The sequence below is a fragment of the Mytilus californianus genome, unplaced genomic scaffold, assembly GCF_021869535.1.
Source record: "Mytilus californianus isolate M0D057914Y unplaced genomic scaffold, xbMytCali1.0.p SCAF_6, whole genome shotgun sequence".
In the NCBI taxonomy this organism is placed as follows: domain Eukaryota; kingdom Metazoa; phylum Mollusca; class Bivalvia; order Mytilida; family Mytilidae; genus Mytilus; species Mytilus californianus.
This window is the reverse complement of record NW_026262712.1, coordinates 113,756,917-113,782,814: the sequence shown is the minus strand read 5'-3', so window position 1 is coordinate 113,782,814 and position 25,898 is coordinate 113,756,917. Positions and strand designations below refer to the sequence as shown.

At 30.9% G+C, this 25,898-nt stretch overlaps 1 protein-coding gene and 1 long non-coding RNA gene across 3 annotated transcripts; both read left to right on the top strand.

Moving 5' to 3' along the window:
- Window positions 1-1,471: 1,471 nt before the first annotated feature.
- LOC127705208 (uncharacterized) lies at window positions 1,472-4,127 on the top strand. Its single transcript, XM_052209527.1, has 3 exons — window positions 1,472-1,698; window positions 2,127-2,251; window positions 4,025-4,127. The coding sequence occupies exons 1-3, from the start codon at window positions 1,569-1,571 to the stop codon at window positions 4,121-4,123; spliced, it is 354 nt and encodes a 117-aa protein (XP_052065487.1). The 5' UTR covers window positions 1,472-1,568; the 3' UTR covers window positions 4,124-4,127.
- A 1,517-nt stretch (window positions 4,128-5,644) lies between these two features.
- On the top strand, window positions 5,645-11,351 carry LOC127705128 (uncharacterized). Of its 2 annotated transcripts, XR_007983703.1 has the most exons (4): window positions 5,645-7,071; window positions 8,665-8,805; window positions 9,984-10,155; window positions 11,221-11,351. It is a non-coding gene; the product is annotated as an uncharacterized LOC127705128 (long non-coding RNA). The 2 variants fall into 2 exon arrangements; XR_007983702.1 differs by lacking the exon at window positions 11,221-11,351 and having other exon boundaries at window positions 9,984-10,948.
- Window positions 11,352-25,898: the final 14,547 nt, after the last annotated feature.

Genomic DNA, 25,898 nt, shown 5'->3' with positions numbered 1-25,898 from the left:
TTGATTTTTGTAACATATATCATATTGTGGATAGAAAACCAAAATTCGCTAATTAACAGAAATATGTGCCTATTTCAGTTTGTTTTTATCTTCAAATTTTTGCATATTGAAATTAGCATATTAAATAAAATCCACATCATTTGCCGATGACGTACGTTGTATCTGTAGTGTTATATATTTCTGTGTCATTTGGTCTCTTGTGCAGTTGTGGAGAGTTGTCTCTTTTGCAATCATACCACATCTTCTTTTTTATATTAACAATAACAAGTTTTTAATTTATGAATTTTACGTTTAAGTTGCACAGTGTTGGTCAATAAGTTTGGGTTTTCTCATGGATAGTGGGTTGAGACTGATGAGTTAACAATTTAAAATATATATATGGTTTTGGCACTATAATTCTATATATATATATTTTAATTGTTCTTAACATCTAATCAAGCTCAACCCACTACACATACTTGAATTTTTTTTTTCTCCAATTATTTTGTTTTTTCAAATTCAATTATTTTCAAAAGCTGACTTGTTACTCATGAAAATAAGATTTCTGTCATTTTAAGTCCCAGGAAATCGCAAGAATGAAGGATTTTGCACCATTTACCCACGACCCCTCGCCGAATGACTTCCTTCCTCGGCATTGAGTACACATCATTTTGCCCTAGCTACGCCCCTGGTTATAGGTAAGTTTGTGTGTATTGGTGTGTAATTCTTATACTGTATGCAATAGGTCATACTATATTTGGTGTATGGAATGATTGTAAGGCCAAACAAAAAAGTTTGTGTGTTTACTGTCACATGCTGAAAAAAAAACAGGGTAGGTAGGTAGGGATTTTTTTTTTTTACACATTGAGTCTAATGGAGCAACATTGTGACTTTAACAGTGCTTAATCAAAAATGGCCAAAAAAACTTTATTGTAGGTGATAAAAATTAGGGTAGGTAGGGGTACAGTAAACACATACTTTTTTTTGGCCTAAGGTGAACATGTCTAACTGGTAGGTATCATCTTGGCTTGACCTCATTTTCATGTTTCAGTAGTCAAAGTTAAGTTTTTGAGTTTTGGTCTGTTTTTCTCACACTATATGCAATAGGTCAACTATATTGATGTATGGAAATTTTTTATGATGTTCATGTCAGTCTCACCGGTTTTATTTGACAGTGACCTCATATTAACGGTTCTTTGCTTTATATTTAGGGCTATCATCATAATATCAATGATTGGTAAATTAATGAAGGCGAGACTATGATTTCTTGTGTAATGAATAGAACGTTTTCATTTTACTAACTTTTGACTCTGGGTTCTACAATTATTCAACAGGTTACCTAATCTGTGGTAGGTCATTTATGAGGAGATAAAAATATGAAAATATTTGATCAGTGCAATTTGGGGGGAAATTTACTATTTTATAATGATTTAGTCGAGTATAGAACAGCATTTAAACAGTTAACTTTCCCTAAAAATTGTAAATTGTCTGTTTCTGTTCAGTACAGATACATTTTGTACATGTATAAATGATAATTTAACCAAAACTATTTAGTCAATAACATTCATGTTATAAGTGTCAACAAATGAATGGTGTTTTTTTTTTGTCAGGACTCTCAAGAAGAGAGACAGGATGATTTGCCCTCTCAGTCTCAGGACTTATTTCCGGAGGAGGTCCAAAGTTCTGCATCACTAGATGACAACATTGGAAGGCAGATATGTAAGCATTTATATTGGCAGTTCATAAAATAAATAGTTGTTAATTGAGAAATTTTGTCATGATAAATACATACTATTACTAGTAAAACTTTTAATTAGTGATTCAGTTTAAAAAAATTTAAAAAAAAAATAAAGGTAAGACATTTTCAGTTCAGGTTTTTTAAAATATTATTTGAATAATTAGAAAGATGTTTTCAAGAGAGAAGCATATAAATACTTAACACTTTACTGATTAATAACCTGCATATATATTTAAATAGATAGTTTTTTTTTATTTACATCACAAATTTAAGTAAACCAAATGATCTTTTAATAACTTAATATTGCTTGCAATGTGCAGATTTTTCTCAGGAGTGGAATTGAGATGAAATATACATATTATAACCAAGCGCAAAATTTATAATAAATAACAATCTATATCTTCCTTAGTGGCTGAGTTGAAGAGTCTGCAGAATAGGATGGGCAAGATGGAAGAGAATATGACAGAAATGCAGAAGAAATTACTAAATGCAGAAAAGAAAGCTGCATTTAGTATTGATTCCTGTACATTTAAGGTAATATATACAAAGTATTATCAACAATCAAGTATTACAAATTTCTTTCGATGAATTATAATTGGAGTGTAAGATAATGTTTTCTTTAAATCATTTATTTGGAAAAATTAAATTGCAGAAGACAATGTACAGCAAAAACATTTAAGAAGTGCAAGTGTAACAAAAATTTGTTCTGGTGTGTCTATTGTTTGAACATGTCTTTTAATATAATTGATCACTCACTTTGTTTGTTTCAAATTAGGACAAATGTTCAACTTAAACTATACTTTTTTATGCCCCCGCCTTAGCCGAGGGGGCATTAAGTTTTACCCTTGTCCGTCTGTACGTACATCCGTTCGTACGTCCCAAAGTTGGTTTCCGTTCTCTAACTTTAGTTTGCCTCGACCAAATGTTATGAAACTTATACACAATGCTTATTACCATTAAATACAGATCAAGTTTGAATTTTGATGCCCAAAAAGGCGCAAGCCAGGGCCGACCGTGCAAGGGCTGTATAGCCAGTCAAGGTCGTTAAAAACTTCCATTTGTTGTTGTTGGTGGCATCACTTTTACCATTCTAGAGTTCTGGCCCTTTACAAATGGAAAAACTGCTAAATTTTTCGTTTCCGTTCTCGAACTTAACTTTGCCTCTACCAAATGTTATGAAACTTATACACAATGCTTATTACCACAATATACAGATCAAGTTTGAATTTTGGTGCCGTCACTTTTACCATTCTTGAGTTATTTCCCTTTATAAACATAAAATATGCTGAATTTTTTGTTTCCGTTCTCTAACTTTAGTTTGTCTCAACCAAATGTTATAAAACATATACACAACTGTTCTAGAGTTATGCGTGTTTACAAATAGAAAAATTGCTGAATTTTCAGTTTCTGTTCTCTACTTAATTTAGCCTCAACCAAATGTTATGAGACTTACACACAATGCTTATTACCACAAAACTCAGATCAAGTTCAAATTTGGGTAGCGTCACTTTTACCGTTCTTCAGTTATGTCCCTTTATAACTATATGATATGCAAGCAGGGGCATCATCTGTGTCCACATGTGGACACAATCCACATTTATTTCTAAATAATTATTCTCCTTCTACTGTTTCCTGGCTCATAAATAAAGTGTCATTTTGGTATTTTTTGTGGAGTACACATGTATGTATAAATTAAACAATTGCTATACTCCACAGGATCCAAATTGAATGTTTAAGTTTTCTATTTATTACATTATTGATATAATTAATACATGTTTTTATAATGTACTTGAATGATAACTTTAAACTCACTGATGACAAATTAAATGCTCAGTATGTAAAATAACTGGTTTAACCAGTAGAACATATTTCACAGACAGGAACTTATTTCACCAGGTAAGGAACATATCTCACAAACCTGGAACTTATTTCACTATGTAAGGAACAATTTTTACCATCCAGAACTTATTTCACCAGGTAAAGTGTGGACCATATTTTAAGAGATGGAACAAATTATACAGAAATTATCTGTAAAAAAAGATCTCCCAGAAAATATTTCCCGTGACATTAGTTCCACTGGAACTACTTTCACAGGAACAAATTTTGGCTTACATAAGAACATACTTTTATTGTAACCTTCTATTAAAAGAGGTTGATTTGAAATATCTCATAATTTCAACGTGTTTATGTACAATTTCGATATGGAAATTTAAACTTGTGATTATGTGATTAATAAAGCCAGCAAAGAGAATAAAGTTCCAATGTTCACTTTTATCATCTGAAAACAATTGATTAATTATTTTGTAGAAAAAACTTTGCAGCTACTTGAAAGACAGATTTACTTCTAATCCATGGCTGGAGCCAACTTCTGATGTAGAATTTAAGGTTAGTGCTCTTATATTGTAAAAGGTAATTTGAAGGGGAAAAAAGAGGCAGTTAATTTTTTGAATTACTAAATTGTTTTGTAAACAAGAATTATCAAAGGACTTTTATGTAAAGTTTGTGAGTACTAAAGAGAATCAGTTTACACACAAAAGTCACAATGGCATAACCCTTAAATTGATTAAACCTTATAATTCTTAAGCGAAAGATTTGCAATTTTTTTAATTTTTAGTTAAATTACAATACTCGCTAGAAGAACTCAATTTGCGACAGTAAAATTTGCATTCTAATTCAATTATTTTGTATCAATGGCTCTGATTGGATGACGACAAGCGTAAAATTCTCTATCTCCCTGTCTGTAACTAAGGAAGCCGACATTTTGAATTCCGGAATATATTGACATATAATTTCTGCAATAATATAAGCAAATAAACTCACATTTGGACCTACAAATCTTCTTTTCAGCAAATTTTATTACATTTTGAAGCGGACAAGAAGCCAGAAAATACCCGGTGTTTACGTTTGATGCTGAAAGGGTTACACTAATGTTCTGACAATGTCCTGACAAAGTCCTGACCGATATGAAAATGCTAAATACTTTTTTGTTATTGAAAGGATTGACTTTAAATTTTGAACCAAGCAAGATGACAACATTTCTGAAATAAATACAAGAAAAAATTTTTAAAAATATATTTGTAAGAGTTAGAAAACTTGACCTGACCAACTTAGACATTGTCCTGACGACAATATAACTAAACTTTCAGGAAAATAGTACAAATTTGAAAAAAGGAAGGTTAGTTATCACGCACCTGCTTATGTTAATTACTGTGTCTTTGATATTACAAGAACCTCTAAACGGCACTAAATGTGGTCCTACAATAGTTTTAACAAACATTTATAAATAATTTAAACATATTACGATATGTGCAAGCGTTCGTTATTTAGATATATGAATAACGTTCTTTTTTTATTTTGAAAGCAATTTGGCGTATGCAGCAAAAGAGTATTCAAAGCATAGACATAAGTCAACAACAGTCAAAATTGGTCAGGTCAAGTTTTTTCTAACTCTTAAAAATATTTTTTTTAATTTTTTTCTTGTATTTATTTCAGAAATGTTGTCATCTTGCTTGGTTCCAAATTTTAAGTCAATCCTTTCAATAATAAAAAAGTATTTAGCATTTTCATTATCTGTCAGGATAATGTCGAAGTTGGTCAGGTCAAGTTTTCTAACTCTTTATTTAAGATATGTTGTCATCTTACTTGGTTCCAATTTTGAAATCAATCCTTTTAATAATAAACAAGTATTTAACATTTTCATATCGGTCAGGACAATCGTCAGGACATTGTCAGGACATAGTGAAACCCATGCCGGAAGCACACCTATGACGTCACCTAGTTTAGGCGCAAAAAAAGATAACATCATTTCGCAGAATTTTCGTTTAATGAAAATTTTACACTGAAATAATGACTTAAATTGAATGAATTGTTTAATTTGCATTAGAATACAGATAACTATTGTATTTGACGCTTTGCGGACGTCCATCGGTAGTTTTACTGTCGCAAATACCCGTTTACCTGTCTCTGCTACTCGTCGCCAGTAAACTAAATTTGCAACAGTAAAACTACCGATGGACGTCCGCAAAGCGTCAAATACAATACAGTTATCTCCAAATTTTTCAAAAGGCCAAGCTAAAAATACAATACAGTTATCTAATTGAATGGAATGAAGTGTACAAGTAATGAAATAATATTCAGCAGGAGACTTTTCAATCATATGATATGTCATGTTAAATTCCAATTTCAAACATTTTACAATCTTTATCGAATGCATTATTATACAATTATTGACTTTTGATGAGGTTGATACATTATGATTTATCAACCCCATATATATATGATATTAACCAAGGACAACAGCAAAGTGTCATTGTATCAACAATCAAAAGTTAATAATTGTCTTATTATATAACTTTTTATCCTTCTCCAAATTTCTAGTTTTTGCTCAAGATACTTATAAAACTGCTTCCTGTTTAAAAAAAATAAAATATATCATAATGCAGTTGCTAAGTTAAAATATTTAAATAAAGAAAACTATACAACAATTTCACACAAAAAAAGAAGAAAAGATAAATATACACCAAAAACCAAAAGGAAAAGAAAAAAACATGAATTTTCTTGACGTCCTGAACATACGTCATTGTCTCTGCCTTGGAATATTTATATTTAGATACAGGGACGCTGTTCCAACTCTTGTATTAACCTCTTGGACTTTTTTGCGCGGTAAATATGACTTTTTATCAATGAGAATTTCCTATGCTTTTAGCCAATGAGAAAACAGAAAATTTTTAGTCATATAATAATTCTTTTTGTCTTGCCTTAAAAGAAGAAATAACAGTTATGTTATGGTTTTGATTTTTAATCTCAATTTGCTGAAAATTCCTAGATCTCATGCATGAACAGATCACACTGTAGAATATGAAATTAGTTTAGGCAAAATGGTTTACCAAAGTATAAAGCAAAGCAAAATATGCTAACAGACCAATCTGGTTCAATGATTAATAGATATATATGTATATCATATAAGAATGATCATAAATTGGTGCTGTAACTTTTATATTATACAAATATATAGCCCTCTTGTTATCCTGTGACAATGTTGAGTAAACATATGATTTAAATTGTTCACATCATAGCCATCATTTCCAATCAGATTCCTTTTTGCAGTTTAAAAATACTAAAGGTTCACATGGAAAATAAATTATGAGCCTTTCCATGAGCTAGCCACTTACAGAACTCTGATTCCGGAATAAATTTTATATCCCTCCTTTTCAATGTAATTTCATTGTTTACTTATCTTATGTAAACCAGTCTAATATAGTTTAAAATTTCTTTTTTAACAGAATGAAGTTAAACAGGTAGTGTCATTTGCCAGTTCAAAGTATGCAGATTTAAGAAATCAGCTACGTAGAAAGGTAAACTGAATTAATTATTCTGTTATAACTATTAAAGGAAAGTAGAATAATTATATTACCAAAATGCCCAAAGCAGTGGCGGATCCAGAAATCTTCATAAGAGGGGGCCCGCTTCGGTCATGCTTCAGTGATTCCCTATATAATCAAACATTTTTCCCAGAAAAAGGGGGGGGGGGGGCCTGGGCCCCCTGGGCCCCCTCTAAATCCGCCTCTGCGAAGAAGTCTGTTACAATTCATCGACAAAGTAATTGGGCAATGTACAATGTTTTTTATATATAAAAATAAGGCAATGTGGTATGGATTCATTGTCAATGAGGCAACTTTTCAATCAAAGTTGAAATAAATTGGAATTAAGCAGTAAGGCAACTGCATTTACAGACTTCAACAATGAGAACAACCCATACTGTATTGATGGCTATAAAAGGCTCAATACAACCTGAAAGATATGAAATAATTCAATTGAGAAAACTAATGACCTAAAAAAAAACATTTAAATCAACCCTACCCTAACTTGTGTCAGTGATGTTACAGTATAGCATATGAACAAAACATAAAAGTAAGTGAAAAAGGGCTGAAACTTATCAGATTGATACAAAGCAGAAAAACATGTAACACAAAAGCACCGACCAGATATGGCAGGGAATTTACACATCCATCAAAATAAAATATGACACACAGCTACAGTTCCAATAGTATACTCGCAGTAACTTAATTACAGCTAGTTCAAAACCATTAATTAAGAAAGTAATATAAACAAATCATGTATCTAATGTAAAAATTAGAAGATGTGGTATAATTTGTTGTTAATGAGACAATTCTCCATAGGAGACCAAAATGACAACAAATATAGGTCAGCCTTTGACAATGAGCAAAACCATAAGGCTGATATACACAGCTTCTTTTGCATAGGTACTATTTCTGTACTGAAAATCTGTAGTACTGGAAATTTACTTTTAATATTTAGTACTATTTCTTTACTTTAAAGTTGTTGTAATATTTAGGTACCTTTATGTCACAGTACTTGATTTGTACTACAAGTTTTAATACTACAAATTTTTGGTACAGAAATAATACCAACAGTGATCACAATATTCCATGTTTGAAAATTTTAAGAGATTTGAAATAGACAAACTTTCAAAATGCTAAAACAGTATAACCTAAAATCTGTAGTACCTCAATTTCAAGTACAAATCAAGTACTGTAAAATACAGGTACCTAAATATTACAATAATTTAAAAGTAACAAAATAGTACTTAATATTAAAATTAGATTTCCTGTACTACAGATTTTTGGTACAGAATAAGTACCTTAGCAAAAGTAGCTGTGTATATATCAGTAAATTGTAATCATGGTAATGATAAATTATATACCAACTTTTAAAAAAAAAAATTATAAAAATCTGAAATCATAACCCCTGTTAGTTTCAGGTACTGTATATCTGCTATGGATGACACAAGGTGATAAAAATGAATGTTGAAGAATTGAAAGATTTGTGTGCATTGTTTAAATCATTATTAAGTCTTCAATTCAAATAAGTCTTATATCTTTTATTCTTTACACAATTTAATTTATATATAAATATGTACATTTTAGATTTTCCAAGAGTTGACAGAGGGGAAGAATGACCTCCAAAGCCTGCAGATAGATGATTTTGCAAAAGTCATCCTAAGCAGTTTCTGCAGTGCTTTGGAGAGTTATGATTCCCAAGAGAGAATTAAACTCTGTTTGGTACTTGTAAGTATATTTATAATGTATTTTAAATTTACATACACCAATATGATCCTTCACATATTGAGCTGATTTTTATTATGATCAGTTACAGATTGAGTTTTGTTTGGTTCTGCTCCGCTGTAGCCTGAATTACCGGTTTTGGATTTGAATAAATTCTTAAAAATAGCAGTTATAGGGACTTTTTTAAAACACTTTCACTTATTTAGCTGATGTTGAGTATGTGAGTCTACCATGATGAGTTAATAACAGGTTGAAATTATGTTTGGTTCTGCTCCATTGATATTTGTTGAAATTACAGGCTTCGTTTGGACTAAAAATTTCATGAAAGTAGTAGTTATACAGACTTTTTTTTCTTAACACTTTTACATATTGAGCTGATGTTATGTATGTGAGTCTATTATGATGAGTTACAGATTGAGTTTATGTTTGGTTATGATCTGCTAATTTTCATTGAAACAACTGGTTTTATACTTTGAACGATTTAACATTTTTTGTGGAACTTATAATTTTTTTCTAAACAACTTCACATATTGATCTGATTTTTAGTATGTGTACCAGTCTTCTTAGATGAGTTACAGATCAAGTTTACATTTGGTTCTGATCCATTGATTTATGCTGAAAATTGGACAAAATTTCATAAAAATGACCGTTATTCAGAATTTTTTCTCAAATTTTACTCCTATAAACACATTAAGTTTTCTCTTAGAATTTATAATTCTTCTAACATCTATAAAAAAGATTGTGACAAAAAGCTAGCTTGGTCAATGTACTTAATCTCAGTAAGACCTGAAAGGTTAACCTAATTTGATTTGAATTCCATATTGATTAAATTAATGAAATAAATATATTATATCTAATCGTTTAATGCGTTTTTAAACACTTTCTTTAGGTATAACAATCTACCTTATTCTTGATACACATCATACTTTGAAAGTTGTGCTGAACTCATGTGTCATGGCTGTGTTTTTAAGTTTAAACATTCAGAATAAATGAAATTTTGCTTAATTATTTTCAATGTGAAAAAAAAATGACAAATGACATTAATCAATTCTGTAATGTGGTGACTGGTTTGAAAATGTATTTTGTAAAATACATTAAATCATTGTTATTTGGAAAAGCTGTGATTTAGATTATATGACTGATTTTAAAAAATATTTAATATAATAAAACTTTATATTCAGAGATCATTCCTGCATAAGAGGGGACTCTTTGCAACAAAGCAGTCAATTCCAGATTTCTGGGATAAATTTAAGAACTACTTCATGGAAACCACCAAGGGGGCTAATGACGAGAAGTGGGAGAAATTGGCAGGAATTGATTCTCGTCGAATTATTAAGAGATTGGAAGTTTTGGGTAAGAATAGCTAAGTTATTAAACAAAATATGAAGGAGTATATGTACGTACAGTAACTATGTTATTCATACCTAAATTGTTGTGTTAAAATGCACATTTAAAGACCCCTTTCAACTGCTATATCGCTATAAACATGCTAAAGCATCAAGTTACCTCATGAAATCTTAAATTTTAGATTAATAAGGAGTTGTGATTTGATTGGGTATGGGACAATTATCTTAAACAAAGAGTGTCCATGTGAAGTAGATTTTAGCAATAAAAGGTCCCTTTACAACCTTCAACAATGAGCACAACTCATAATGTATAGTAAGCTATAAAATGCTATAAAAGGCTAGGACATGTAAAAACTTGAAAATTTAAATGAATACATCAATGGTCTAGTTATGAAAAAACTGTCAATGATAAACAGATATTGCAACCAGCAACCAACTACAACCAAAAAAGTATAGACTCATAAATAGTCGGTCAACCACAAATACCAATTAACATGACCAATTTGAATCTCAGTTACACACTTTTCACACATGTTGTTTCCCTTTGTCAATTGAAAACTCAGGTTCTTACTGGATAAAAAAGATTATAAGTGATATATATGGTAACAGGAATGTTGAAGAATTTTTGAGAAAAAAATATTATTAATACATAATGATTTTAGCTTAACAAAAGGAATAAATGGAATGAAAAGATTTTGAAAAACTTTGTTTTCTCAGACTAGAGTATCAATCCATCCACATTCAACAGAGTGAATACTTCCAATAAATCGTCAGAGAAAAGCATGACTGTTAAATCATCATACAACAACAAAAAAGTCATGATGATAAAAATTGGGATATAATATCCCCTTTTGTATAAGAATTGAACAAGCAATTTGAAGCAAACCCATTAAACTTTCAACCAAAGCAATAAAGAGAAAACTAGCGGATGAATGTGTATAGAAACTTAAAAAAACTGTTCAGTTAGTAATCATGAGCAAAATGTTTCTTAAAATTTGATTTCCTGTTGACCATCACTGTTTCTAAAGCTTTCATTTATTCTAAATACTCAAGTTTTCTTTTTTTATTCCAGGAAATTAAAGGATTACAGTCGATCTGCACGGAGATTATGGACTTATTATAAACTGTTTCATCTATTTAATTATTCGTCATTTATTTATAATTCATATTACTGTTACAGTCATTAATTTATACATTTCTATATCATTTGTATTAATCATGTTTATAATTTTTAAAGAAATTAAATTATATATATTTTAAGATTTCAGACTTTCTTTTCCTTTAAGTTACCATGCATGTAATTTTAAGTCATAAAAAACATACACTTTCTGGATAATTATCTGTACAAAGGAACATTCAACTTCATTTTATATATATATAACTAATTAGTCAACTATTTATACTTTATGCAAGTATTTCTGTTACCAACTAAAAGATTGAATTAATTTTTTTTAGGGTTTGAGGACAGTCAGGTTTTTATTAGAATTGCCACTGGCAAGAATGGAAATGCAATTTTGAGATACACAGAAAATTGAGATATTGTGGTGTTGACTTTTGATATAAAAAAAGGGCTATCAACATGTATGCTTTGATATATTTTAGTATGTTGTAAAATCCCCTAAAAGCAGATATATTCATGGTATGTGTTTGGTATGAATGTACCAATGAGATGAAGTAAAGATAAAACAACACATGGATAACTTAAACAAACTATTACTTAAAAAAAAAACACATATTCATTTTTTATATAGGCTGAATTATGAAAAAAATAAAAATTATTGCATCTTCAGCATAATATGAGTACAAGCAATGCATAATAATAAAAGACGTTATACGTCCGTGGTACAAAAAATCCGTATTACGGACGTGGTACTAAAAATCCGTATTACGGACGTAGCAATATAAAATCCGTATTACGTCCGTATAGAGGATGTTTTACGGGTCGACACGGACGTATTACGGATTAGAAGCAACGGACGTTTTACGTCCGTGGTACTATTCGTCCGTAGATCTTCCGTATAATACGGACGTATTACGGATTTTTTACGGACGTATTACGTCCGTAGCTATTTTACCTGTGTATTACATGAAACTTTCAGCACGAGTCCTTGTTATTGACGTTCCTTTAAGGAAAATCATTATAAACGTTAAGTGTGTATATAACAAATACCTAATACAAGACTGAAGATCGACATTTACTGTCCAAACGTCGATCTGGTGCAATGAAATTGGTACCGTTGATCCTAAATCCTAAATTTGACCACCATCTCTTTGCATAAGAGGCAAACTCCAATGTCTTATTTTCGTCTTCGTACGGACACATGTACGATTTTGGACTTGCATTGTGTCACCTTGATACCACATACACTGTTCTGTGCCATCAATAAAAATAGATGCAGCTGATCGATCTTTTGATTGATATGTTTGAGTTTCATAGGGGTCACATAAGTGTGAGTCAGTACTCTACAAAAATAAGTTATTGTCTTATAATATATAGGATTAAAGGTTACCGATAATATACGCATGTACTGATGAATTCGAGAATAGTTATACATTCCTTTTATAAATAATAAGATGAAAAAAATTATGTTAATATATTATTATTATGTCGTAGAGAATTTAAGGAAAACATTGTCTTTGAAATTATATGTATCACAGTTACCAGTTCAATTACTAGTAGCTGTTTTTGGCTTTCAGCTAGCTTTCATGAACTGCGAGTACTCTCACATCTGTACTTAGTATCTTTTGTGGTTGTGTTAGTTGTTTATGTACTTTGTATCGTTCTAAAGAGTTAAGCCATTTTTAACTTATTCATATAGTTATTCTTATGTTGTGCTGTTACACCACAGTTCCTGGTCAGGGGAAGTGTTGGGGGCCTCAAGCATGTTTAAACCCGCCACAATCTGTATGCGCCTGTCCCACATCAGAAACCTGTAGTTAAACGGTTGTCGTATTGTGCAGTATATCATATTTGTTTTCGTTAACTGTTTTATTCATTAATCAGGTCTTTAGATTACTCGTTTAAATTGTTTTACATATTTTTTTTTCATTTTGTTGTCTTTTATAGCTTTCTATGCGGTATGGGGGCAATACAGTTTAATTTTTTTTGTAGGAAGACAATCCTGAAATAGTGTCTTTTACGTTTATCAACTTTGCCAAATGTACAATTTTATATGATGTATAATTACATTTGCAAAACAAAAACAAAAACCATCAGAACAATTGCCCTGTTTGTTATCTCTTTTTGAAAAAGGAATGTATGAGGAGAACAAAAATAATGAAAGAAAAATAAATCAAAATTGTATAGCATATCTTATTTGTTTTCGGTTGGATTCGTATTGCTCAGTCTTTATTTTTCTATGTTGTGTTTTGTTTACTTCTGTTTGTCTTATCGTCGTTTTTTGTTATTTTGCCATGGGATTGTCAGTTTCGTGTTCGACTTATGAGTTTAACTATCCCTCTGGTATCTACCGCACCTCTTTTTAGGTCTATTTCTTTTTTTTTTGTAATTTCTTTTTTTTCTTCATGAATTTACAGGTATCAACATATATTTATCTTGTGGTACAATAATCAAGCAAGTGAAATAAATAAGCATGATAAGCAATCTATGGACTAACACTATGAAATCTATGGATGAAGTATAGTAATAACATTTTCATTAATATAGTAATAATAGTAATAGTAGAGCAAGAAATATATGAGCATGTATATGGTATAACAGTATACGAGTTCTTTCAAATACTCATATATATACACATATGTATATACATTAACCTAATTTAAATTTAATTAATGATCTTAGCCCAGGGGTTCCAGAACAAGTTGTGTTCTTCCATACTTAAATATTTTGAAGAAATATGTTTCTCTAAAATCAAGTTTTCTTTTATGTAATTTTGAAGACCTTTAATATGAGGTTTTATATCTTGCATCTTACATCTGTAAATGAAATACTTTGTCAGTGAGATAACTTTATTTTTAATAAAATTCAATTTATAATTTTCATAGAGGCCAAAAATGACAATATTCAAATTTAGTGGAATTTCTATATGAACTATATCGAAAATCCAAGAATTTAGATTGTGCCAAATGTCGGCTACAATATGACAACCCCAAAGTAAATGTTCTATAGTTTCAGGCTCTTCCTTGCAAAATGTACACAAATTACAGTTAACAAGTTTCATTTTAAAGAGTAGAGCATTAGTCCCTAAGATATAATGAATAATTCTATATTGAAACCAACATAACCTTGTGTTTTTTGAAACCTTGGTAACACACAAGTGTATTTTTTTCCAATTTTCTATAACTTTATTAAGAATACCTTTCCATTTTTTTTCTGCTACAAAATCTATCGGTAAAGTTCCTTGATTTAAAATAGTATACATGTCCTTTGAGCCCTTTTCGGACTTAAAGAAAATATTAATGTTAAAAGGTATAATAGCCTGATGTTTTTTCTCTCTTTCGGTGTTAATTCCAATGGCTTGTAGCCATTTTTTTAGTGCTAATATAACCCATAAAACTGTAGAAACATGGGTTTGAAATTATACATAATTTCAAAATTTTCATATGTTAATATATTTCCATGTTCATCTAACAGGTCATTTACAGTCCATACCCCATGATGTGACCAATTTTTTTAGTAAACGCTGACGTTATCAATTTTAATATGTTCGTTATGCCATATAGATGTCGAAATGACTTCCTCAAAATGAAATGGATGTCTGAGTTTGGGTGGAGGTAAATAATTGGATCCATTTGGATTTTGACTTAAATAATCTTCTAACCCAAGTAAGTTTTAACCCTTGTATAAAATGTCTCAAATTAATCATTTTTAGGCCCCCTCTAAAGTATTCTTGGCATAGAAGATCCCGCTTTATCTTGTCAGGCTCATCATCCCAAATGAATGAATAAATTTTACTATTAAGTTGACGTATCATATTATCATCTGGACCTGGGATGGACAGGAACAGATGATTTAATTTTGATATAATTAGTGACTTTATAATTGTTATTTTACCAAACGGGGTAAGTGACTGTTTTGACCATTTTTGTAATATTTTTTCTACATATTTTGTCTTGACTAAGTCTTTTACTACCTATCCATATAACGTTTGTTTTGTCTAAATTAATTTTCAGTCCTGATATCTCAGCATAGAATTGTAATATACGAAGAGATGCATCCAGTGAGGAAGGCGACCCATCTAAAATAAGTGATGTGTCGTCTGCATATTGAGACAAGATATACTCTGAATCATCTATCGTAATACCCTTTATCTCATCACTACTTCTTACTAAAATGCCTAATATTTCAGCACATAGCAAGAAAAGGTAAGGAGACAAAGTATCCCCCTGTCTACAGCCTCTCTCCACACGGAAAAAGTCTGACAGACAGCAGTTCTGGGTGACAGTAGATGTAATATCATTATAAAATGTTTTTATCCAGTTCATAATAGAGTCTCCAAAATTAAAATACTTCAGTGTTTCAAAGAGAAAGGCCCATGATATAGAGTCAAAGGACTTCTCAAAATCAATGAGTAATAATATACCAGGGATATCATTTTCTTCTGTAAAGTGTAAAATATCATATATAAGTCTACAGTTCTCCCCAATAAATCTACCCGGGATAAAGCCTGTTTGATCAGAGTCAATAATTCTGTTTAGAACTGACTTTATCCTCTCAGCTATACAACTAGAAGCTAGTTTGTATGTTGAATTCAAAAGTGTAATTGGACGCCAATTTTTTAAGAACTGTTTTGACATGCCTTCTTTTGGAATACATATGGAATACAACTCCCTGCCTCTGTGTGACAGACATTTCCCCTATCTGATATGAATAATTTATTGACCTCAAGACAAACTTTCCAATGTCTATCCAAAATACTTTAAAAAATTCTGCAGTAAAACCATCTGACCCAGGACTTTTATTATTTTTCATCCTTTTCAAAGCTTGTGTTAATTCAGTAAAAGAAATGTTACCTTCTAATGATTCTTTTTCGATATCATTTAATTTAGATGTCAAAGATGGTAATTCCCTTGATAAGTTTACTTTTTTAAGACATTCTTGTCTTTTGTAAAGGTTCTCATAAAATATTTTTGATTGTTTTAAGATTTCTTTTTGATTTTCTACTACAGTATTTTCATCAGTAACTAGTTTTTTAATAGTTTTATTGACAAAGTTTTGTGTTTCTAAATTACAAAAATTTAGTGGGCCTCTCTCCTTCTTCAATCCATTGGGTTCTTGACCTAACATATTGACCTTTAACCTTGTTCTGTCTCAAAATTCTAAGTTGACATTTTTTGGCTTCTATTTCATCAAGAGTGTCCTCTGTACTTACCTTATTTTCTAAATTTTGTATCTCCTCAGTCAGTTAGATTTCCTGTTTTGTCCTTTCTCTTTTTATAAATGTTGAATAAGAAATAGTCTTACCTCTAATCTCAAGGAGAAGGGTTTCCAAAAATAATTGGTCATTAATTGAAAATTCAATATCTAAATTATCAATACCATGTAAAGCATCCCCTCTATGCACTGGCATTACATATTGCTCAACTGTGTTAGTAATTTGTTGTTTTATTAGTTTTACATATTCAGGATCTTGAAGGAGAGAGTTATTAAACTTCCAGAGGCCTCTGCCTTTTATAAAGTCATTTATTTTTAAAGTCAAAATCACTGGTGAATGATCTGATCTGTAGCTATTACCAATGTTTACTTCACAAATGTCATCTATAAGGCTTTCAGAAATCAAAAAGAAATCTAATCTAGATTGTTTAAAAGGGTTTTTCCTTCTCCATGTAAATCGTTTAAGATCAGGATATATTTCTCTAAATGGGTCGATGAGATTCTTATATTCTTTAATTTCCAAAATTTTCTCTCTAGATCTTGGATTGTTTATATTTATATAGTGATGGGTATCAAGGTTGAAATTTTGAACAAGATTAAAGTCCCCACAATTAATACAAAGCTGATTTCCAAAGAAATCTATTATTTCTGTTAATTTGTCATAGAAGCAGGGAGTATCAATATTTGGCCCATAAACATTTATCAGAGTAAATCTCTTGTCTTCAACATTAAGATCCAATCCCACCAGATTGCCATCTCCATCTTTTTTAACTTTATGTATTTCGTAGTCAAAATCATTTTTAAACAGAATAGCAACTCCTCGTTTTTTTGAAGCAAATGAATTAAAAAAACAATGGCCTTTCAATTGGTTTTTTATCAAAACTTCATCTTGTTCTACGAAGTGTGTATCCTGGAGACAATATATATTTACATCTTTTGAATAAAGATAATCAAAAACATCTCCCCGTTTTTTCCCTCATGTGAAGTCCTTGACAATTGAAGGACATTATTTTAATGTTTTTTCCTTCCATCATGATATTTGTTCTTCAACTGTGAAGTATGATATTTGTAAAAACAAAGGAAAAAATAGTTCATGCGAGACATAAGGACTGATTTCATAATATTTCACTTCCTTAAAAAATATTTCATATATATGCCAAATACCAGAAATCCATGTTTTGTAATATATATATACATAAAATAAACAAACAAAAAAGAAGATGAAACACATATAAAACATATAATATGAAACTAAGATATTTCTCATCTTAATGCAGATTTACATATGTGTTCTAGGGGAGATAACTCAATTTGTTTTTAGATCAAATTTAGGCCAGACTAAGTTTTGTACTGATCTGCATAATAATATGTACTACATCTCAATATTTTTAAAACACCATTTCTTACAAACTTATAATTAATGAATTAGGTTTATACATAAAATATTGAAAATAATTATTTAGACAAAAGAGAAGAGACCACACAAGAAGCACCTTACCACAAAATGTCCATTGTTTTGTGCTTCCTTATCTGATCTGGTCAAGTTTGTCTTATGTTTGTATCTTAAGATTTAAATAAGCATACACAATTTGTTTATTTACTATAATTGAGATCAAAAACTAAATATTAATTTTTTAAAGCTCACCTTAAGATATTAATTTCTATCCCTTTATGAGTATTGAAGGTACACAATGTACATGTTTTATTTCAATCTAAATGTTTATTTTCAAGAAATGTAGAGTCTTAAAGGTATAAAAAAGCACCCCCGCTCATCCTCCAATTGTGTATATATACACCTCTTAAGGTCATCTTATAAATTCACATACATTGTGCTATCTATAAAATAGACTAAAGCATGCATTTTCTCTAGAAATATAAACAGCTGAAAACAAAATGCAGAACGAAAAAAGCAAACAAATCACATTACAACATATAATATCTATATGTAAGCTAAAGCATGCATGCACTTACTCAACATTCAAAGAACGCATAACTAAAAAAGCAAAAATAAAGGCATGTAATGCTATATATCAAATCAAGCTAGTCGAACAAAATAGAGCAAACATAGAGAAGCAGAATAAAATGTAAGCCAAATGAAAAAGCAATGATTCTTTTTTTTTTCTATACTTACTGCTTGTACTATCAATCTAGAAGCCTGTAAATAGAAATCTAACAATACAAAATTCTTGTTTCAATGTAATATACATTTATTATGTTTTGTAAAATTTATTATTAAATTTATATCTTCTTATATTCATGGTTAATTTATATACTCAATAGTATTATATATGACATTTTGTATAATAAACCGGTTTTTATCTTAGAATAGTATATACAAGTATATGAAACTGCAGTTATTCCCATGGAGACCATTCTTCTGAACTATTTTTACGAGTCTCTAATGTCATGTGGGCCCCCTTTGCTCGAATTCTTGTTTGTAACTTGTCCCTTTTTCTTATTTTGTATGCATTGTGCGAAAGTAGAAATCTCTCCTCCTTCATTGAAATTGGCAGATCATCAAGTATGCGTATTTTTTTCCCTTTTAAGTTGTGCGCGTTGGACATGATAAGTTGCTTATCCCCAAAATGCAGGAAACGAACTATGATAGGCTTTGGACCTTTCCCATGTGTTGGAACTCTATGCGCATTTGCGATGAGTATAGAATTTGTTTTTCTGTTGTCAATATGCATGTCTCCACTGAAGAGTTTACTTGTTATTGCATACACATTCTCATCTTTTTGACTGTCATTTATTCCGTATATTAGTATGTTATACTTCCTATCATGTTTTTCTTGTAGAAAGGCTTTCTTTTTAAGGTCATCAATTTGCTCTTGTAACTCTATTTTTTGTTTTTCAAGTTTATCATTCTCTATGAATTGAATCTGTGCATCCATACCTTGAACACCTCTTTCGAGCTCTATGAATTCATTACGAAGAGTGTTAAGCTCTTTGTGTGAGGTTTCATACTTAACATTAAGCACATTTACATCAGCCTTTACCTCGTTTATCATACTTGTCAAGTTGCGTTCAACTTTATTCAGCTGTGTAGAAAAACCAGTAACTTTCTTATCTATTCCCATAATAAGGGTCTTCAAATCATCAAATTGTTCTTGTGATGCCATGTTGGATTAAAAACAATCCAATTTTATAGTTTTATCTGACTACTGGTACTGCACTACATGTACATGTATGATGTAGTATTCTTTTGTGTTGAGAATTGTATCGTTATAATACCACTGGTTATATGTTTATAGAAAACTTTAGGTTATGCCAGGGACTATACATATTTGTCTTTGGTTCTTATAATAATATAGAAAAGTAAATATTTACTTCATTACTCGTTATGTAATATACTTCGTTGTGCTCAGCTCATCCGCGGTACATGGATATGGGCTAATATTGCCTAATATTGACGAGACATTATATTTTTGTTTATAGTTATGTCAATTCATTGAAACAAAATCATCAGTACCACTTTTTAAAGACTCTACATCTCCGTAAATTCTAAAATATCTCAAAATGTACTGCTACAAATTTTTGTTCATGGGCGCAGCCATTACAGGAGAGATCATCAGGTCTATTTCTTAACCTCAAGTATTATAATGCTTTGTTAAGCTCTCTTCATGTATTATAATGTCCCTATTTGTTACAGATCATTCACTATGTAAATTTGTCTGCCGACAGTATAAACTTACATTTCTGGATATACTTCGTTGTATCAGTTTTTGTTCTGTAAAATAGAATAATGCAAATTAAAAATGATAGTTAGACCTAGTATCCGCGCAAACTGTGGGGTGTTAGCAATTAATATATAGACAGTACAGTTTTGGGTTTTTATTTGCTTGATTTCTTCAAAATCATATATATGACAGCTTTTATCAAATATGAATATTGGATGAAAAATAATGACGCAATATTTGAACGAAGTCTTCACAGCGAAGTAATACAGTAGATTTACCAAATTAACAATATATATATATATAATGCCAAACCTACTTTGCCTATTAACTTTGAACAAGAGCGTCACTAAAATATTGTTTCAGTACATATTATTGAATTTATATTTATATATGTTTATAATGACTCCGTAACCGGCAAAAAAAAAAAAAGAATAAACGCACTCATCCTTGCTCCGTTTGGAGATTCCCTCAGCTTTTTGATATTTGGATAATAAAGAGAGAGAGTCATTACGTAGTTGTGGATGAGCACGAACCAATAATGTTATACATTGCAAGATAAAAGGATGTTTGAACAAGACAAGCATCTAACTACTGTCTGGTGGCCGTTTATTTCAAACTATATCATTGGATCTTCTCCAGTAACTATATATTACAGATCAATTTCATTTAAAATTAAACGTAAAATCCACTTTCTTCAGTTACACGGCATCATTACCGATATATTTTCGCAGTCTCATATCTTTACATACGAGAATAGTTGTCTGATCTGTCAAATACCGGTTGTGTTTCATTTCCCAATGTGACATGTTGACTGCTTTTGGATTCGCATGATAGTTGATACATGTACTGCAAGAGAGGCTCGTCCTGTCTACGCACCAGGTCTTGTTCCTTTTGGAATTCGTGCGACTTTCTCTTATTGTTTTTACTTTCAATTGTTTCTTGTTAAAGTAATATGAAACGAGTATCTGGAAATTATTGAACCAATGTACGCCTATATACTAAACTATTTTAAACCCGGTAAGGAATCTGATGTTCAGTAGTTGTCGTTTGTTGATGTGGTTCATAAGTGTTTCTCGTTTCTCGTTTTTTATATAGATTAGACCGTTAGTTTTCCCGTTTGAATGGTTTTACACAAGTAATTTTTGGGACCCTTTATAGCTTGCTGTTTTTTTTCTGCCAAGGCTCTGTGTTGAAAACCGTACTTTGACCTATAATGGTCTACTTTTATAAATTTTGACTTGGATGGAGAGTTGTCTCATTAGCACTCATGCCACATCTTCTAAAATCTATGTCCTCGTTGTACGTTTTTTTATATTCATTATGAATACGTAACGTATAATCGACAAAATATATTAATCAATAAACATATCAATCAATAATTGTTGATCGAAAATTTGGTTACTTACCAACTTTCGGGTTTATGTGCCGAAGTTTTCCTCAAGTGACCTTGATATATAATTAACACAGAATCTTGGAGCACATGAAAAATGAGTGATGTGCTCAAATGATGTTTATTTTAGTATTTTACATATTCTTCATACAGTCCAATTATAACAGTTTTTAAATGATTTCGTATATTAAAATTTCTGTTTCAGAACACATTTAAAATATCTTCTTTCCATTTTTGTTCACCGCATCTTTCATTACCGCTTTCCCCTTCGCGGAACTTTTAACGATGTATATCATGATAAAGGTAAATTCATATAGAAAGTATGTCGGCGAGTATGGGAAAAAAACAATAAATGAATTGTATTAAATTTTTGAGGATTTGGATAAAATACAGGCTTTTCTTTTAGAAGAAAGTCTATGCGAACATGTTTTTAGTCAAAATTTTAGTATATAAAACATATTTACCTTTTTTGTGATTTTTTAAAAAAGAATTATATTTCTAATAAATGTATGAGCTTTAAAGATCTTTAAATTACAATTGCCGCTTATTTACTGTTTTTACCTGGAAATTTTATGCACGGGGGGGGGGGGGGGGGGGGGGGGGGGGGGGGGGGGGGGGGGGAGGGGGGGGTATTTTCGCTTATATTGCCATCACATAATTTGCGCAAAATATTTCGTACGCTAATGTTTTGTAGAAAGTAATTATATTGATGCAAAATAGAAACTTATCGTTGTTGCACAAATTTAACACCTACGCGAAAGCTAAGGCATTGAATTAACAAAAAAATAAAAAAAAAAAAACAAGCAAAAATATTCACATTTATAAAAAGTGTCCAAACATGTATCTTGTTCTAAGATTTATAATGTATTAAATTAAAATTCACTTCTTCAATATGATTCGATGGATATACTTGAAAGAATTTCAATACCATCTTCCTCGCAAAAGGATTTTATATGCAAAGAGTGATATTCATATTTTCAAGTAATTCTTACCTTCTCGAGCTGAATTATTTGAAAACTCTTTAAATGAAAAAAGGAATTTCTTATTGCTAATAATAGACTTTTAGTGATGCAGAATCTCTCAGATGAATCTTTATGTAAACTGATATAAAATAAAATCTAACATGAACTACAGGTAATTTTTTTCATTTACTTGTTATATCTTTTAAGTGAAAGAATATATATCCCCCAAAAAGATATAACAAAAATACCGAACTCCAAGGTAAATTCAAAAAGTGAAAGTCGTTAAAACTGACAAAATCAAACGCTACCAATCAACGGAATACGTGAAAAACAATTACCATATCCCTGACGTGGTACTGACATTGTCCATAGAAACTGGTTTTGTCGCTAGCTTAACACCCCCATTGCATTGAGTTGTTTATAGTTCCGCTACATTGACAAAATTGGATGATCAAGAGGCTGGAACACCTGGGATCGCTCCCGGTTTTTGGTGGGGTTTTCGTTGCTCAGTATTTAGTGTTCTATATTGTGTTTTATGTACTAGTGTTTGTCTTTTGGTCGGTTTTTTGCCGTCGCGTGTCAGATTGTTTTCGCCTTTAGAACTTGAATGTCCCCGTGTTATTTTGGTCTGTCTTGTGTAACAAAAAAAAAAAAAAACAAAAAAAAAAAACAAACACCGACGCAGTAACTGACAGACAAAAGTATAATTTTAATCTTTAATAAATATTTAGGCAAAGGAGAAAACTTCCTTAAAATGATAGTTTATGAGAAAAGTTGAATGCACAATACAACTTTTTATTAAATTCTTGCAAATGGAATCATACTGTCACTTTACATCTGTATATTAGTAAACAAATTATGAACAAATTGGACAATTTGAGAAATTTGTTTTCAATCGCGGTAAAAGATTTCTGGTAACAAAAATATTACTTTCATTGAATTACAAGGCGTAACTTCATCGGAGCATAACAATAAACAAATCCAAATTGCATCACCTTTACACACGAAAGATTATTGATCAAATAACGGGGAACAAATAAATCAAATCGATATACAAAAAATATAGGACTAAAAACAGACTAATTCAACCGCAAACAACCTATTTCTCCGGACAGAAAGACGAATAAATCATTAAAAACTACCAGTTGGAATGACTTGGTACACCCGCAAAATGTGATGGGATTAACTATGAATTTAATCCCCCTTTGATCCCGATTGTCACAATTTGGCTTAGTGTAGGCGTCGCATGGTGGGTTACCCATGTATAGTATGGGACGCTTACACTGTCGACACGCCCGGTCTCACTCCTGTTGGAGTTCATGCAAGTCTCCTAGTTGTGTTTGCAACTTTGATATACCTTCTTAATCGATTAATTAAGTTTAAACATTGGTGAATTACTTTTGCCTTAATTTAGCATAGCTTTGTGTAATAAAAGTAAAACACGTTGAACATTCTGCCATTTGCAAAGGATGATCATCAACTTAATCAAGGAAAAAAAGACGCACGATAATTTGGAAAGAAGGGTTAAAGGCCGTGTTGAAGGCCGTACTTTGACCTATAATTGTTTACTTTTTACACATTGTGACTTAGATGGAGAGTTGTATCATTGGCACTCATACCACATCTTCTTATTTCTATTAAACTGTTCGTATGTATCCATCAATCCTAATCAGTCCGGACATAAAGGTTCCATGCATAGTCTTTTACAATACAAAGATCAGGGGCGGAAGAAGAAAAGGAATCACCAAAAAAATATTGGTATAATATACAACATCCACAACCAGCACCTGTCTGTTTTGAACGAAAAAGAGTTTCAAACAAGACAAACAGCAACGAACAACTCAGGATACAAGTAGTTTGATTCAGTGCTCCAAAACATGTTTAGAAATGCCACATTCTTTATGTGCCTGTCAAAAGTCAGGAGCCTGTAATTTAGTGGTTCTCGTTGGTTCATGTCTGCTAAATTTTATATTAGTAAATGCAAAAATACTGAAATGCCAGTTGAATGTCTTAAAATATTGAATTCCTTCAGAACATAAAAAGGCATTCACATGTTATTTTTTGACACAATATTTGGTAAATAACTAAATGCTTGAATGATTCGAGAACCACTGATGAGTATTGTGTAGATTATCTGGAAGGGTAAGCAGTTTTATTTTACTAGTTGCACATGTGATTGGGCTTCTGTGGAGAAACAACATAGACTAAAACTGAACCAACAATAGATTCCATGAGCATACACGGCCGATTATTTGGTTGAGTGAACCGGTAGACAAGATATGATATCCCCTGTACAAATGATTAAAAAGAAAAACGATCAAAATCAATTCCGAAAAATAAAATTGATAAGGACGTTAAAGGCTATTCATCATCATCAATACAATTATTAACACGGTAAGGTTGTCTATATCATACGTTGTCATTTACCCTGAATGCTAACATTACACAAAATGATGTTAAAATCTCATTAATCCAATAGAAGAAGAAAGAAATCAAGGTAAACTATTAAGGATGTGTGGATAAATTACCAGGAGTCTATACAGATATGAATAAGTGAAAAATAAATTATCATAGATCTGCAATCAACACAATTTTCTAAAAAAAAAATAAAACCCTTTAGATATGACATACAACAGCAGGTTCCTGACTTGTGTCAGGTACATTAACATGTATTGGGGCAACAGTAGTTTACCCAACGAGAGAGTGGGATTCGCATGAGACAGGTTGTGTCGACATGATAAGCGTCTCTTACTATTCATGCATCATCCGCAATGTGAATATATTCTCGAGAAAAATGTCAAAAACTTATTACATTTGTTTACTAGCTTGCTAGATATTTTAGTTGCATATAAATAAAATCATGTTCTGAAAATGTAGTACAATCCGTATGCAAGGTTCTCCAAAACAGACAAAAACCAAAATGACCTATCTAACCAGCTTTAATTTAATTTGTTTTGTAAAAGGTCATTTTGTAAGAATGCACATATACAACTTGAATATGATTATACTTGCATGTGCTTTAAAATAACAATATCTTTATTATCCGATTCGATGGACGCATTGAAAAAACGAAACCACTTGATTCTCAAAAGTGTTTAATTTTCAGAGAACGGGATGTATAGTTTTCAACAATCTGATGTTTTCTGACCAAAGAAAATACTTTTTCATTTGCATTTACGAAAAGAATTTTTTTCAGATGTCAGTTGTCTATTTTGCAACGTCGAAAGATAACAAAAAGATATCTAGAGGTCAACATAAGGACTTTAACAAGAGAAAAAATCACTATACATTATTTGAAACTTTATATTGTCTTAAGTAAAAAAAAAGTGTATCCACATAAAAAGAAGATTAAAATAAACAAATTTACTGCATGATATAAGTTAA

Coding starts and splice junctions, on each gene's coding strand:
- LOC127705208 (XM_052209527.1), top strand. CDS start 1,569: ATGGTGTTTTTTTTTTGTCAGGACTCTCAAGAAGAGAGACAGGATGAT. Junction 1,699..2,126: donor CAACATTGGAAGGCAGATAT/GTAAGCATTTAT, acceptor TATCTTCCTTAG/TGGCTGAGTTGAAGAGTCTG. Junction 2,252..4,024: donor TTGATTCCTGTACATTTAAG/GTAATATATACA, acceptor ATTATTTTGTAG/AAAAAACTTTGCAGCTACTT.